General features: G+C 41.3%; 1 protein-coding gene across 3 annotated transcripts in view; it reads left to right on the top strand.

The window, feature by feature from the left end:
• Nucleotides 1–3,822, top strand: part of LOC146547655 (ATP-binding cassette sub-family C member 4-like) — a 36,103-nt gene extending 32,281 nt beyond the window's left edge. For all 3 annotated transcript variants that reach the window (XM_085263655.1, XM_085263656.1, XM_085263657.1), the window contains 8 exons: nt 1,379–1,479; nt 1,586–1,777; nt 1,859–2,014; nt 2,280–2,369; nt 2,453–2,625; nt 2,751–2,856; nt 3,420–3,554; nt 3,645–3,822. In XM_085263655.1, the coding sequence (XP_085119781.1) occupies nt 1,379–1,479; nt 1,586–1,777; nt 1,859–2,014; nt 2,280–2,369; nt 2,453–2,625; nt 2,751–2,856; nt 3,420–3,554; nt 3,645–3,662 (971 nt within the window). In that variant the 3' untranslated portion in view covers nt 3,663–3,822. The remainder of the gene's footprint in view (nt 1–1,378; nt 1,480–1,585; nt 1,778–1,858; nt 2,015–2,279; nt 2,370–2,452; nt 2,626–2,750; nt 2,857–3,419; nt 3,555–3,644) is intronic.
• Nucleotides 3,823–16,505: the final 12,683 nt, after the last annotated feature.

The raw sequence follows: 16,505 nt of genomic DNA, 5'->3' as shown, positions 1-16,505 counted from the left end.
GAGGCCAGCCACCCTTCGGAGGAAGCTCATTTCTGCTGCTTGTATCCGCGATCTCGTTCTTTCGGTCACTACCCACAGCTCGTGGCCATAGGTGAGGGTAGGGACGTAGATCGACCGGTAAATTGAGAGCTTCGCTTTTACACTCAGCTCCCCCTTCACCACGACGGACCGGTGCAGCGTCTGCATTACTGCAGCTGCAGCCCCAATCCGTCTGTCGATCTCCGGCTCCCTTCTCCCATCACTCGCGAACAAGACCCCGAGATACTTGAACTCCTCCACTTGGGGCAGGAACTCATCCCCGACCCGGAGTGGACACTCCACCCTTTTCCGGCTGAGAACCATGGCCTCAGATTTGGAGGTGCTGATCCTCATTCCCACTGCTTCACACTCGGCTGCGAACCGTTCCAGTGCGAGCTGGAGGCCCCCACCCGATGAAGCCAACAGAACCACATCATCTGCAAAAATCATCTGCAACAGTCCATTCATTTAACTCTCCTTCAATAATCTCAAATACTGATTAATTCTGTTCCTATCTTGATTCAGAGCAATTGTGTGGCATCGCATGATTTTTACCAAGGTCTCAGTCCTGTCTTATTTACGGTGTTACGTTACTGGCTTTGCTTTTTTTTTTTTTTTAAATTAATTAGTTAATTAAAGCTCCTGATTAGGGTCGGGCTAGGCTTAACAGTGGGTTCACACAAAACCTTGGTTGATTGTGACCCACACCTGTTTTCACACCTTGGCTCGTGTGATTAGGTAGAGGATCAATAGGGGGTCCATGTCCCTCTTGGGGGAACACTCAGATAGGGCTTAAAATCTGGGACTCTCCACCAATTACTCTTAGAACTGAAGAAGCTTCTTGGATGAGAGATGAAACATCTTCAAGGAAATTTAAAGAAGTCCAGACGCTTTTCTTTCCAAGCTCCTTAGACTCCTGATGATTGGAGACCTTGCAAATGATGCATGTAATTTGAGATCTGTTATCTGCATGCAGTTTTAGTTTCTCTTTTGTGGTTTAAATAAAACAGAGAAAAATGATCCACTGGGTAAAAGGGTTTTTCTTTACTCGTCTTGCTATAAAGCTCAAGTAACATTCAGGATCACTCCCAATATTATGAAGGTAGAACCATCTCAGTGAATATATGTCTCTTACTAGTGTCACTTTCTTTGCACAATGATCTTGTACTTTTGCAGTTACAAAACGATTTGACTAAAAATTATGTAAAGATGGCAATGTGTTACTGACTGCAATACCAGAGTCCAAGCTAAAGCTACAAAAGCTAAACTGGCAGCACACTGGCCAATTCAACACTTTGTTAAATAGGTTTAGAAGAACAAACTCACGTGGTCTGTTTTTTTTCCTTCTTAAATTTATTAGGGCTGGTGGCTGGAGAGGTAGGCCTGGTTCTTACCTATGCTGTGACACTGATGGGAAACTTCCAGTGGACAGTGAGACAAAGTGCCGAGGTGGAGAACATGGTAAAAACAGAGTGACATTTAAATTTAAGGCTTTTTTCTTCTGTTATCAGATATTCACATGAAATGCTGTTATGACCTGCTGAAGGTAGCTCGTGATTTTTTTCAGATGACATCAGTGGAGAGGGTGGTGGAGTACACTGAGCTAAAGAGTGAAGCACCCTTAGAAACTCAGAAGCGTCCTCCCCCTGATTGGCCGAGCCAAGGAATGATAACCTTTGATCGAGTGAACTTCTTTTATAGCAAGGATGGACCACCGGTCCTCAAAGACATCAACGCCACGTTTCAACCCAAAGAGAAGGTGACACATTGGTTTGTGGAGAACAGCTGGTTGGGGTCTGAGTGAGGATCAGCTGTTGATGTTTTGTGTCCTGTGGGTCAGGTTGGTATTGTGGGTAGAACAGGAGCGGGGAAAAGCTCTCTGGTCTCGGCTCTGTTTCGCCTGGCAGAGCCCCAGGGAAAGATCTACATCGACGGTATTGTGACCTCTGAGATTGGCCTACATGACCTGCGCCAGAAGATGTCCATCATTCCTCAGGTACAACATAAGATGACACTTCAACTGCCTGAAGAAATACGTAGTTACAATCTCACTGTTACAATAATGCTATCCATTTCTGTTATTCTTCTATTAATTGAAACTGCTATATCATTTATTTTCAGTAAATTAAACTCAAAACACAGATTTTCAAAGTCATACGATACTGCGTGTCGTTTCCAAATCCATATCCGGTACATAGAATTAATGACGTAGCAGAGTCTACTGATTTTTCTCCCTGACTTCTCTCCCCTCTGCTCCCCAGGACCCAGTTCTCTTTACTGACAGTGTGAGGAAGAACTTGGACCCTTTCAACCAGCACACTGATGAAGACCTGTGGAAAGCTCTGGAAGAGGCTAGTATTTAATTAGCACACCCAGATTTGTCGTTACTGCCCACAGACCAGCTACAGGTTTCTCCTCTCCATGTTCACTGCAGGTACAGATGAAGTCTGTGGTGGAGGAGCTGCCTGGGAAGCTGGAGACTGTCCTGGCTGAGTCAGGCTCCAACTTCAGCATGGGCCAGAGGCAGCTGCTGTGCCTGGCCAGAGCAGTCCTGAGGAAGAACCGCATCCTCATCATCGATGAAGCCACAGCTAACGTGGACCCGAGGTCCTCCAAACACATTGCCAGCACATATAAAGCATACACAGAAATGTCATTACACATCCACTAGTTTTCTCAGCACACCTCTCCCATATGTTTCTACTGTGTTTTGGTTGTTGCTGTGATTACAGGACAGACGAGCTGATCCAGAAAACCATACGAGACAAGTTCAAAGAATGCACAGTGATCACTATCGCGCATCGCCTCAACACCATTATAGACAGTGACCGCATACTTGTGAGTCATCTCTTCTGTCTCAGTGCAGTTTAATTTAATTTCAATCAACCATGTTTTATAATCATATTATCTCTCAGGAACACCTTGAGGATCTTTAAATTTTAACTTTAGCTGTCCATTTTCAGTCTGACAGTGTGTTAATCAGTTTTCATAGGGGTGGGAAATGCATTTTGTCAATCAGTACCCATGCCTAATGATCGTGAAAGCGATCATGCACTGGCCAGGTTCCTGTTTGGCTCATCCTTAGCAGGTTGTCAGTTTAAAAAAGGACTGCAGAGGACTGTTACATGTCTGGATAACAGACGAATCAGTCACAGTGAATGGATTTAAAGTTCTGGGCCCATGAAATAACTGATATTGGTAAAGATTACAATCAGGATCGTCCCAATTTATAGATATATTTTCCAAAGTAGTTTTTGAGATGTAGCACCATTTTCAAACTAATTTGAGTTCATTATTATTGCTGTGTAGCGTGTCAGTCTTTATATATTTTTCACATGCTAGCTTTTAAAGGACTGTAAGTTTACCGTTATTGGTGAAGAGGACATTTGTCTATTTTTAAGGTTCTGGAGAGTGGGACCATCCAGGAATTCGACCACCCCTTTACCCTGCTGCAAAACAAAGAAGGTGCTCTCTACAGGATGGTGCAACAGATGGGCCAGGCTGAGTCAGCATCTCTACTGGAGTCAGCTAGACAGGTGAGCTGAAAAAAGTGGATAGGGTGGAGAGAGAACTTTGGACTCTGTTTTTAAGTTAATTCGAATTAAAATAACGTTTTTCCCCTCCAGGCAGCACAGAGGTCCTGAAAGTCTGTGGCCAGTGAAGCGTGACTGTTGTGCCTAAGAACTGGAAGCCTTCTACCACTTTGCTAACTTGTACACTTGGATCCTAGAACAGTAGAACCACCGTGGGTTTAAATTGGACGCCCTTGGTATTTTTAAATAAATGTCTAACTACTAAAAGAAATCACTGCCGTCTCTGATCCATGGCTTACACCTAAATGAAAAAACACAACAATGATCATTACAAATGATAAGGATCATTTATACCACGAACCTTCCAGGGGTTATATTTACCCCTTTTTTTGAAATGCTGAGCTCTACAATTGTGCTACACTTGGTTGCCTTGCAGTGCTTATTGGTTACATATTTTAATAACCACTCTCCTATCCGATGACCCATAGCTAAGAGGATTAGCTGACAACACAAACAGATAGGAAGCTAGAGTTATATAGAAAGATTAATATTTATTGCAGAATTTAAAGGGGTTGGGATATTGAGGGAACAGGGAGCAGGTCAGAAAGGTTGACTGGGCAGGTTGCTGCCTATGCAAACCAGATAAAGCTGAATCTTAAATGTCCAGGAGTCCAGGGCTGAAAACTGGGGCTGGAGCAGACTGTGTGGTGGATCATCCAGAGCTTATGTCTTTTTAGTAGTCTTGACTATAGGATGGGATGATGGTGGGGCTCTACTCCAACTGACTCTTTATTGTGCTTAGTTGACAGTGTTGTCTTCTGCTACTCTATAGTTCAAGGTTCACTATCTTGGTGTCAGGTTTCCATTTAGCAGCAGTAATAATGTAGTAGCCACAATGGCCCTGCTGTGGTGAAAGAGTTTAGGTATACTTACAACAGTCTATGTAAATTCTGGAAGTAAATGCCTAAATTTATATCTAGCTACTGGCTCTAACACGAATTCTCTCCTTTGAAGTAACCAGTGAATTTTCCTCCATTAATGCTGTTCATAATTCTAACAGCAAACCTCTTGTGACTCTTCATTAACTAAGGAGCTGAAGCTAGATGGTAGTTTGTGTAGCATAAAGACTGGAGATGGGTAAATGGACTGGTTCTCATATAGTGCTTTTTTACTTGATTACTCAAAGTACTTTAAACACCATTCACACACACATTCATACAAGCACTTTTTCAAGGATTGAACCGCCTGTCTAGTGATGACATGCTCTAACTCCTGAGCCACCTGCCTGAGTAGGTGTTGTTTCATAATAAACCAAATCCATGAACAAATGATGTGTGAAAATGATCAGTGGTTGCCAATTTGTTTGCCAGGAACATTGATGATTTTTGCAATTTCAGTGTTTCTTTTTCAGCTTTGGAGTCTTCAGTTAGTATAGAGAAGGTACAAAGCAGTTTTAAACCACACAAGTTCAGTTTAACTGGACTCCGTTGTTCTGTTAGATGTATTCCTAATAGAGAGAGCTTCCGTTCTATAGTGTGCTGAGCTTTCCTAAAGTAACTAGCTACATTATCATTGGAATAAAATACATTCCTGTTAACAATTATACATGAAATGAACCCAAATAAGTCATACATGAAAACTCCTATCCATTATTCAGTGAGAAAAACAGATGTAACATATCCATACACAGTGTTTGGTTACCTTGGCACTAGGGATGGGTACCGGTGTCCGGTGCCATGATGGCACCGGTTCTGACATAAAAGGTAGTAACCAGACCGAAAAGCAGCGCACATTTCGGTGCTTTATTTCGGTGCTTTTTTTTCCTGAGCTGTGATACACTTCTAGCCAATCATTTTACGTTTCCGAGGATAGTAGGCGGGGCCAGGTACGTACGTTCAGTTAGAGCAGAGCTACAGATTAAAAATGTCCAAGGCGAAGCGGTCAAAAGTCTGGCTGTACTTCACAGCAAAATATGCAAACTCAGCAGCCTGCAACAAGTGCTTTAAGCTGATACTGTGATACTGTCAAAGGAGGTAACACCAAGAATCCGATGAAACACCTGGCGACGCATAGCGTTTTTTTTTAAAGCCGAGAAATGCGCCGTATTTGATAGCTTGCTGCGAGACCTCACACCGTGCACGTCGGGTGGGTTGCCAGTTATCGGACCCGGAGCAACATCCCCCAAAAACCCGAAGAATAGAGTCCTGGCCCCTAGCCCTGCCAGTGTAGCAGAAATGATGAGGATGATGATGCAGCAGCAGCCGTTCTTCTCTGCATGAGTAGCTTCATGTTGTTCGTGTGTAATTTATGTTGAGTAGGCTAACCACGTTATTACATTAATGCATGTAAGGTGAACTAGCAAACATCATCATAGCTACTGTCTTCTTGTTTGATGGCAGATACTCGCTTCACCCTGGCCAAAAAGGCTAAAATGACCAAAGAAAAAGTGGGAAACAGTTAAACATGAGAGGTTTTTGGACAAAGTTTGTGTTTTTTCCATTGTTTAAGCACTGCTTCCAGCCAAGAGTGATGCCATATATGCCCCATAGCTGCAGAAAAGGCTAACATTGTTATCTTTTTACAAAAAAACCCAGCTGAACATGAGAGGTTTTTGGACAAAGTTTGTGTTCTCCATTCTTTAAGCACCGGTTCGAGCACCGTTTAAGCACCGGCACCGTTTCAAAAGTACCGATTTGGCACCGGTATCAGATAAAACCTAAACGATACCCATCCCTACTTGGCACATACCTGCAGTTTCCCAAACCTGATGGTTATTTTTTTCTTTAAAAAATGTTTTTGAACCCTGACTTTGTTTTGGACATTATCTTATCTTTAAGCCTAGATTTGATGTGATTAGATTTATTGCTGTTCATTGGTTGGATGCCCATGCATCCATAGCTATAATGAACGTTGTGCAATTTGGTTATGAACAATGTGATGGTGTAAGAAACAGTTTGCTTGAGTTCTGCAAATACTTGTAATCGTGGCTGTTCATTATTGTTTTTCTAGCAAAGCTTCTGGTGCACAAGTCACTGACTGTGCTGGGGGAAAAATTCTCTGCATTTCTGTGTATCAACTACAGAACATTTAATTCTTGTTATGTACGCCTGCTAGCTATTTCTGTGGCCAAATATGTGTCTGGTTGCATCTCTGACCACAGCCAGCAGAGATGTCATAATGTAGTATTGATTTAGCTACAACTGTATACATCACTGTTATAAAAGTCTCCTCTGCTAAACCTTTATTGATTTTTTTTTTGGGGGGGGGGGGGGATATTATTCTTTTGCTTTGCTTGCCTTGTTTTACACTCTTTGTAAATTACTTTAACAGTGTGAGACTTGTGTCTCATTGATTCCTTACCTTAAATATTAAAAGACTGCTGTCTGGAAATGTGTGGCTCCAAATACTCCTGTATAGTGTTTTGAAAATTGAAATTTATGGGGTGGTTTTATATTGCTTCTATCAGTTTGTTTTTGGGTATGTTTTTCTTAACCAGTGCTTTTGTAAACTGTGAACCTAATGTTAGGTTTGAATGACAAAAGTTTGCTGAAGTCATTGTGTCAACCATTTTTTTCACAAAATTCAACTGACCCATTTTATTTTATTTTTTTTGTTACTGTTAAAAAAATGTGAGGTGTAGAACATAGACTGTCTTTGGCTTTTGAATTAAAGTCAACACTTTTCTGGGCATAACAAAATATCTATTAAAATAATCTGAAAATCATTAATTAAAGGTCACATGCACAGAATGACAAATGGTTTTCAGTAGACATTTGGTAGACAGTACTAAAGGGTCATAAGATTAAAAATCTTGGAACCACAGCTGTTGGAAGATAACATTGACCTCGGTATTCTGTAAATTCCTGACCACTGCTGTAAATCACTATGACTCTTAACTGTAAAGGGCTTGAACTGAGAGCAACACAAACGAACTCGTTTTGCACTGCAGTTTGCATTTAGCTTGGCACTGCTACACTGTCTACTTGAGCTGGCATGCACAGCTGCTGCTGTCTTTGTAAATACATATTTTCATTAGCGAGATGCTGTCAACTCGTTAGTCACTATAAGATAAGCGGAGCGGTAGAAGTTAATTAGCAGTCTTTAGGGTATTTGGGCTTCCTAAGAAAGTACATCCTTGGTTGTTCTTTTTCTACCTGGTGGGAAATGTTTGTGGACCAGGTAAGGTTGGCCAAGATGTGGACCCTGAGGAACTTAAAGCTTTCTACTCTTTCTACCTCCTTTCCATCAATGTAGAGGGTGGAGTACTCAGATCACTTTGTTCTCCTGAAGTCGATTACCATCTCCTTGGTCTTGGTTGTGTTCAGATGTAGGTTGTTGTTGTCACACAATCTCTTCAGATCCTGAACCTCCTCTCTGTAGGCCCAGTATGCACAGTCAGACCCATCCATTTTTTGTGTTTTGCAGCTAAGATAGTGACAGCAGAAACACTTGAGCCTGGAAATGTCGAAATCAATGTACATTAAATCAACACCTTATAAAACAGATGATGACATTATGAGAAACTGCCCAGGAAATGTTTTGATGGTGAATAACCATCAGGTGTCTGCGTTTTGTTGATATATAGTCACAGTGAAAAATTGTTCTAAAATAAAAGTTGAAACAATGTTGCAGATGTTACACTGTTAAAGGTACTTCTCCAAAATTTCTTAGATGTCCTTGTTAGACTTGATAGCAAGAGCAAATTTGTGTTCAAGGATTCTTTTAAATTATTACTCAATTATAATAAAAAACTAAAAACAAAAGAACACGCTGTACCTCAAACTCACAAGCGCAGCCTTCTGAATCCATTTTTATCCTGAGCTAATTGAATTATTGCTTAACCAGTCCCATGCCTGGTTTACTATGTTGATGCTGAGAACGGGGAACAGATATTTGTAAAAGGCTGACGTGTTAGATTCACTATTCACTATCTGTTTTTCTCACATTATAAAAGCGTCTGGAACATCCGTATGGAAACAACATCCCCGTAGATCAGATCAGTTTTTGACCAGGAAGGTGATGGCGGGATTTGAACCCTTCAGCTTAAAACTTTCCTTTTTGCTAAAGCATATAGTTAGGGCTGATCAGGTGACCCTGAACCCACCCTTAGTTATGCTGCAATAGGCCTAGGCTGCTGGAGGCTTCCCATGATCCACTGAGTGTATCTTCTTCATCACATCGGTATACCACTTTGCCTTTAATTATTAGTTATTAATCTCTTGCTCTCCTTCACAGTGTGCCTTCTGTTATGTCTCTACTATTGTAGGATCGTTGCCTTAGAATATAAAGTGGCTTGAGGTGACTGTTATACATAAAACTGAACTGAATTCATCAGGATCTGTGCAGCAATGTGACTGAAAATGTCTTTGGATCTTTACTCTACCACTTTCCCTTGTTTGAAGGCTGAGGTATGGTTTAATGCTGACAAAGAGACAAACCGCTGTGCATGCAACAATTCCAGAGAGCAACAACCAGTCATTGAGTTTTGCCAGGAAACTTTCTGTAGTTGTGTTTGGGTAAAGCAAGATGTGTGTTTCCGCTGTCTCCATCTGGGTTACATAAACATGTCTGTATTTTCATTTCCTTTTCATCCTGAAGATATTTTAACCCAAATTAAATATCCAGCCTTTCATGGATATTGAGTCTTCTTTTTCTGGTGTCCAGTCCTGACAGATATTGGAACGCTTGCTCCTGAGAACGTGGACGCAGCAGCCTGAAGCCTGTTTTTCATTCTTTCAATACTTGTGTAGAGCATGGTAGCTATGTGCGGATGCTCTTCGTGGATTACTGCTCAGCTTTTAACACCATCCTTCCACACAAACTGGTGGCCAAGCTACAAGACCTGGGGCTTCCATACAGCACCTGCATGTGGATCAATAGCTTCCCCTCGGGCCGTAGACAGAGAGTCAGAGTTGGCCATCACACATCCTCAGCCCTGAGTCTCAGCACTGGCTCACCCCAGGGCTGTGTGCTCAGTCCACTGCTCTACTCTCTCTACACACACGACTGCACTCCTCGCCACCACAGCAACATCTTTGTGAAATTTGCAGATGACACCACAGTGGTGGGGCTCATTTCCAAGGGAGACGAGTCTACGTACAGAGACGAGGTGGAGCAGCTGACGTCATGGTGTAAGGCCAATAACCTCCTCCTCAACACTTCAAAAACCAAAGAACTCATAATAGACTTCAGAAGGAAAAAGGCAGAGATCCAACCACTATTCATAAATGGGGACTGTGTAGAAAGGGTGGCAAGCTTCCGCTTCCTGGGAGTCAATATAGCGGAGAACCTTTCCTGGAGTGTGAACACCTCCGAGCTGCTGAAAAAGGCCCAACAGAGACTGTACTTCCTGAGAATTCTCAGGAGGAATAACATCACACAGAGACTGCTGGTGTCCTTCTACAGAGCCACCATTGAGAGTGTTCTAACTTACTGCATATGCATCTGGTACACTAGCTGCACAGGGGCTCAGAGGAAAGCACTCCAAGGGATCATTAACACCGCCCAAAAGATCACTGGCTGCCCTCTCCCCACACTGGAAGTTCTACACAACGCCCACTGTTTTAAAAAGGCCCAAAACATCATAAAAGACACCTCACATCCTGGCCACTCCCTGTTCGAACTGTTGCCCTCAGGCAGACGGTACAGGGCAATCAGAGCAAGGACTAATAGACTCAAACACAGCTGTTATCCAACTGCAATAACACATCTGAATACTACAAAAAAATGTCCATCACGCCACTCTTGTGTTAATCTATGCACGGTCTGAAGCATGTGTGTGGGAATGTATGTGAATGTTTTACTGTTATATCTTATTAGTATTTTAAGTATTCTATCTATTTTATTTATTGAATTTTATTGTTTTATTTATATTTTGATATTGCTAGGGATGATGCAATGATCGGGGACCATTCTTAATTTCGTTGTTCTCATGACAATGACAATAAAGTTTCTGATTCTGATTCTAAATACTGTAATGTTACCTCAGTGGAGATAATGCTGATATTCCTGTAGATTCATGCACTGTGGGACTGAATTCCTTACAAACGGATCACCTGGCGTTCCTTTTCTTTGTTTCTACAGCTTATGTGTGCTGTTTATCTGCTGCTATAGTTTTGTAACAGTTTTGAGCCATACAACTTTAGGCTTTACAAATCTAATATTAAAATAATTTAATATAATTTAAGGGAAATGCATCTTTCTTAAACCATAGGTTCCAGTGACAAAAACATTAGCGTCCGCTGTTCACTCACTGCGTGGGAACAAAACTTCTTTTTACAGCGAAAAAAACCCCTAAACACAAGCACCGAGTACGCTGCCACGGAATGGGAAATTCACAGAGAAACTTGCGGATTCTTCCACTGACCGCTGCGGCACACCTGCACCTGCATCAGTAATTAGTTACTGATTACTTTTTTCACTTAACTTGACCAACACTGCATGTGGAACATTTATTCTCCCTAACATTGATCAGGAGGAAGCTGGCATCATCTTTCCAGATTACTGGGTTTTCCACTCATTAGTGTCTCACAGGTGAGCTGCAGCTTAGCCAGTCTGACTGCCTTGCACGTCAGTCCCAATTTCCTTGTTGCTTGTCATTTTTATAAAGGTATGAAATTACACTCAACCCTCATTCATAAGTCAGCATATCTGAGATGTTGGAACACATCCAGGACAAATTTTAGTACACTGAACTGTGATTGGTGAAAGCCTGTGGATTGACTGAATGCCACTGGAGGTCTTTTAAAAAATGATTGTTTTCCCTTTTTTGTGAGCTCATGTAGTCACACAGAAATACGCACACAGGTATCGAGATACACACAAATCTTTTTGCTACAATAACAGCCCCGTACCTTCTGAGCAGCTCCTGCATCCGCAGGAAGACACTGATGTTTGCAGAGAGGTAGCTGTTTGAGATGAAGGTGACATTTGCCCTGGAGGTAGTCAGTAATGACTACTTTTTGAAACTATGCTGATTATGCTTGTATACTTATAGTTAAGGAGGGTGAATGCTAGACTCTTACTTGTAATAGAGTATTATCTTGGTGCATTAAAAATAATTTTACTTTTTAAGAAAGGAATTACGAACACAGAAAATCAGAAAAATCACAAAATTAGAAAAAGTCAGATTTTGATCCACCATGCAACACCAACAGTAAAGCATCTGAATGGCAGCAGTTTCACTATCATTAAGCATTAAATGAATATGAAGTCGTTTATTTGTGCTTGTGTAAAATATTCAAGTAGCAGGTTGCTCTTTATTTAAACTTTACTGTCCTGTGTCCTATGTAACTGTAGGTACTTGAGTGAGTGAGTAATTTCAAACTGAATTTCTGCTATTACTGCAGCTCACACACAGAGACTTCGACACCCTGGCCTTCACTTTGGGGTAGAAAAGTAATTTTCAAAGAAAAATTAGATGTAGGAGAGAAATAGATCTGTTGCCTTTTTTGAATTAAACTGTGAGAAATAAATGTAAATATAAATGAATAAAATCCAGATTATCCTATAATTATAAAACTGAAAGCTTTTTGGTAATTGAAGGATATTTTATTTATCAATTTAATTTTTGGTTTTACTATGGACCCACAATATTTTTTTTTTTGGTTTTTTTGTTTTGTTTGTTTGTTTGTTTTTTGTTTGTTTTGGGTGGTGTAAAATAAATTCAGAGTATTGGAAAAACAGGAACTTTTCTGTCCTTCAGTTGTTTATCTATCACTAAAATACTTTGGTGCAGGATGAATGGCCAGGGGAGAGATCCTTGTTAGTAGAAAAAGATGCAAAACGTATTAATATACAGTTAAAAGTCCATCATTTATGTCCTCCTTTACATTGTCCAAAGCAGTTCAGCAGTCCGGATTGGAGTCGTTGTCGGCCGATTTTGGATCCCGGACCTTACTTTGACAGCTCTGATTCGTTCATGTTGACAACGTAATCCCGCTCTGACTCGGCTTACTTCAAGTTTGACCTTAACGTCTTCCCGTAGTCACGTATACTTTGCACTCTGGGATGCAGAATTTAACTAGCCGTAAATTGAGCAGAAATTCTACACGCAGTCCAGAGCACAGCGCTCCCGCCCCTGACACCCAACCGGCCAATAAGCGGAGTGGACGTTCTCACTTGTTTTGTAGTGACGCACGGTTCGCGGACTTCGTTCGGAAGTTTCTGTGTGTGAAAGCAAAACATCCATGCGTCCGTCTGTTTTCTTCCGGGTCTCGGTTGTGCTGGATCCTGTACCAGTGGTCAGAAGTCGAGAGGCTGTGTAAACCCTGAGGTGTTAGGAAAGCAGACATATTTTAATAATGCTGCACAGGTAGAGCTAGACTGAAAAGATCACATGACTCCCTTACTTTTCAAGTTCCAAACACGACATCCTCTAGTCCTGTAGTAATAATAATATTAATAATAATAATAATAAAGTTTCACTTTCCTTTTCAATTTGCACTGATGGTCGTGTAGGTGGAGTTACGTGAAGCGATCTTAAATTACGGTGGCCCCTAGAGACAAAGCACGTACAAACTCCAAAACACTTGCAAACTCCAAAACACTTGCAAACTCCAAAACACTTGCAAAATCCAAAACACTTGCAAACCCCAAAACACTTGCAAAATCCAAAACACTTGCAAACTCCAAAACACTTGCAAAATCCAAAACACTTGCAAACTCCAAAACACTTGCAAAATCCAAAACACTTGCAAACTCCAAAACACTTGCAAACTCCAAAACACTTGCAAAATCCAAAACACTTGCAAACTCCAAAACACTTGCAAATTCCAAAACACTTGCAAACTCCAAAACACTTGCAAACCCCAAAACACAACGGAAGTGCTCCAGGACGCTAGGGGCAGTGTTGAGCTCGATTTGCAAAATAAACGGCAAGTTTGTCTGTATGGGACGGTCTAGTCTCCGTCGCGCTTCCCAGGTTGCCTAGCAACCATGATACTAACCGCTGGAAACGTGTCATACAACTTTGTTTGACAGAAATGAAGGAGAACATATTTTGTTCATTTGTTTGTTTGTTTCTACAAGAGCTTTGTGTGATTTGATAAGTATCTGAGGCTGAGACCACAGGACAGTAAAACATGATTTTTGGGCTTCTGTACTGAATAGTCATTTAAGTTAGTAAATAACAATTAGCTAATGTTGTTCATGAGACTAAAGTCATATCACTTTGGTAATGTAAATATAATATGGCCAATATTATAGTTATTATATTAATCATTATTAGCTATTACAGCAGTGAACATGAACTCTGTGTCAAATACCTTTGACAGTGCATATATAGGTGTATCATATATAAGAGACAAATGTTGTTCCTTCAGTATGTTGGCATTACTAAATTTGGCTCATTGCTTACATATATTTATAAAAAGAAAACATACAAGCTGTGATAACTGTTTCTGATAAAATGAAGAGTAGACTGATATATTGAATATTCCTTTATTGGGTGAGAAAATCAGACCATGTCATAACTGCTTTAAGTCATACAGAATAGATATCAGAGCCTTAAACAGGCTGACTTCTGCTAAATGGGTCAAACTGGGCAGAAAGTATACAAACACATAACATCCTTAAAGAATATGATGTAACACTATAGATCAACTTACCTCAGAATATATAAAGCATATAAACAATTACAGTAATATGATGCAACAAACACAGCAGTACTACTAATCCAAAATACTCAAAGCTTCATAGAACTGAAACAAACATTTATTTTTAGCTCCATTCTGCTGCTGATACATACTTTAGGTTTCTGAATATTAAACTTGTTGCTGCCTTTCATAGTGTGTAACTTGAAGGCCTTCAAAATTATTTGAACATTACCTAATAAGACTGATTCAGGACAGACAATTAGTTATGTTAAACTTTCCTAGCAGTCCTTCAAAAACAGGGAACAGTCTGTCTATTCTCTCCATCTGTCAGCTGCTGCTGGCTCTTCCTCCTCCTCTTCCTCACACACTGCTGAGTTTGTCCTGGTGGATCATCAGGGGTGCAAAGCCTCACAGATGATGTGCAGCAGTGGGTCCCTCAGTCTGTCCTCACTCTGGACACTTGCAGTTGTCACACATGGAAATCAAATGTGTGATAAGCTGCAGGATTCAAACACAAGTGTAACTTATAAATGAATGTTCATACTTTTATTCCACAATCAGAGAGAAAGAAAAAGAGAGAGAGTGCAGGACGGACAGACAGGTGACAGTCTCAGGTGTATACACTGCTACAAAACAGCACAAGAGAAGGAGGATTGTGTTTTTGTGTTACAAAACAAGAAGAGTTCCCAGATGGTACAGTGGACACATGTGTACCATCTGTACCACCGGGCGATCGTGTACGACGGGCGATCGTGGCTCAAGAGTTGGGCGTTCACCTTGTAATCGGAAGGTTGCCGGTTCAAGCCCCGGCTTGGACAGTCTTGGTCGTTGTGTCCTTGGGCAAGACACTTCACCCGTTGCCTACTGGTGGTGGTCAGAGGGCCCGGTGGCGCCAGTGTCCGGCAGCCTCGCCTCTGTCAGTGCGCCCCAGGGTGGCTGTGGCTACAATGTAGCTTGCCATCACGTGTGTGTGAATGGGTGGATGACTGGATATGTAAAGCGCTTTGGGGTCCTTAGGGACTAGTAAAGCGCTATATAAATACAGGCCATTTACCATTTACCATGTGTGATTCCTGTGATTAAAGCATCTTTCTTTCAGCTTAACGAGTGAACCGTCAGCTCGTTCAAACACACGTTAAAGTCCGTTTGGCTCGACACCACCGAACAAAGGCAGCAATATAACATAGATAACATTAACAGTGCAGTGAATCCTGCTTGTGCCGTGATATTCAGGACTGCAAACCGAGCAGCATCACTGACTTTCAGCTTGTTGTGTTTGTGGATATATGACTGACTTTAATTATCCATAAAATCATCACATTCTCTGTAAGATTAAAGTCAACTATTGAACGGCGTATATTTTAAAGTAAAGGCTTTAAAACCAAGTTAGTACAAACATCGCTAATGTCACATAACTTTCCCGACATGTGGCCAACAGTAATGTTTTAATGTTCTTCATTATAAAAACATTTGCGCATAAATAAGTGACATAATATTCAGTACTTACTTCTGAAAGTTTACTCTTCGGCGGCTCCACTTCTGCCGTTTTTTTTGGCAAAATTATCCACACCACCCACGCGGTATGAAATCTGGGATATGTTGGGCCATGAAGGCTACACCGACCCATCCTTAAAATTCTGGGAAATTAAGGACGCATTTGAGGGCCGCATTTCGAGCAGCCTTTGAATTGGGACAGCCTTCGTCGTGTCGCTGTGACGTAATCGGCCTTAAAATGCGGCCTTTAAGGCTGCAGACCCTGACCCTGGGATACAGCCCAAAATCCGGTCATTGGTACTTCCTGGCTTGTGTAGTTACTAGGTAACAAAAGCTCAACACTGCCCCTAGCGTCCTGGAGCACTTCCGTTGTGTTTTGGAATTTGCATGTGTTTTGGGGTTTACAAGTGTTTTGGAGTTTGCAAGTGTTTTGGAGTTTGCATGTGTTTTGGAGTTTGCATGTGTTTTGGAGTTTGCATGTGTTTTGGAGTTTGCAAGTGTTTTGGAGTTTGCAAGTGTTTTGGAGTTTGCATGTGTTTTGGAGTTTGCAAGTGTTTTGGAGTTTGCAAGTGTTTTGGAGTTTGCAAGTGTTTTGGAGTTTGCAAGTGTTTTGGAGTTTGCAAGTGTTTTGGAGTTTGCAAGTGTTTTGGAGTTTGCATGTGTTTTGGAGTTTGCATGTGTTTTGGAGTTTGCAAGTGTTTTGGAGTTTGCAAGTGTTTTGGAGTTTGCATGTGTTTTGGAGTTTGCAAGTGTTTTGGAGTTTGCATGTGTTTTGGAGTTTGTACGTGCTTTGTCTCTAGGGGCCACCGTATTAAATAACTTAAACGGCTAAATTCCAGCCTGAACAGTTATTGGTTGAGCTTTA

The sequence above is a fragment of the Mchenga conophoros genome, linkage group LG23 (genome assembly GCF_057382185.1).
Source record: "Mchenga conophoros isolate Kocher_MC1m ecotype Shallow Benthic linkage group LG23, M_conophoros_male_GT1.1, whole genome shotgun sequence".
Lineage (NCBI taxonomy): Eukaryota > Metazoa > Chordata > Actinopteri > Cichliformes > Cichlidae > Mchenga > Mchenga conophoros.
Note: the sequence above shows the minus strand (reverse complement) of the source record. Positions and strands in the feature narration are given on the sequence as shown.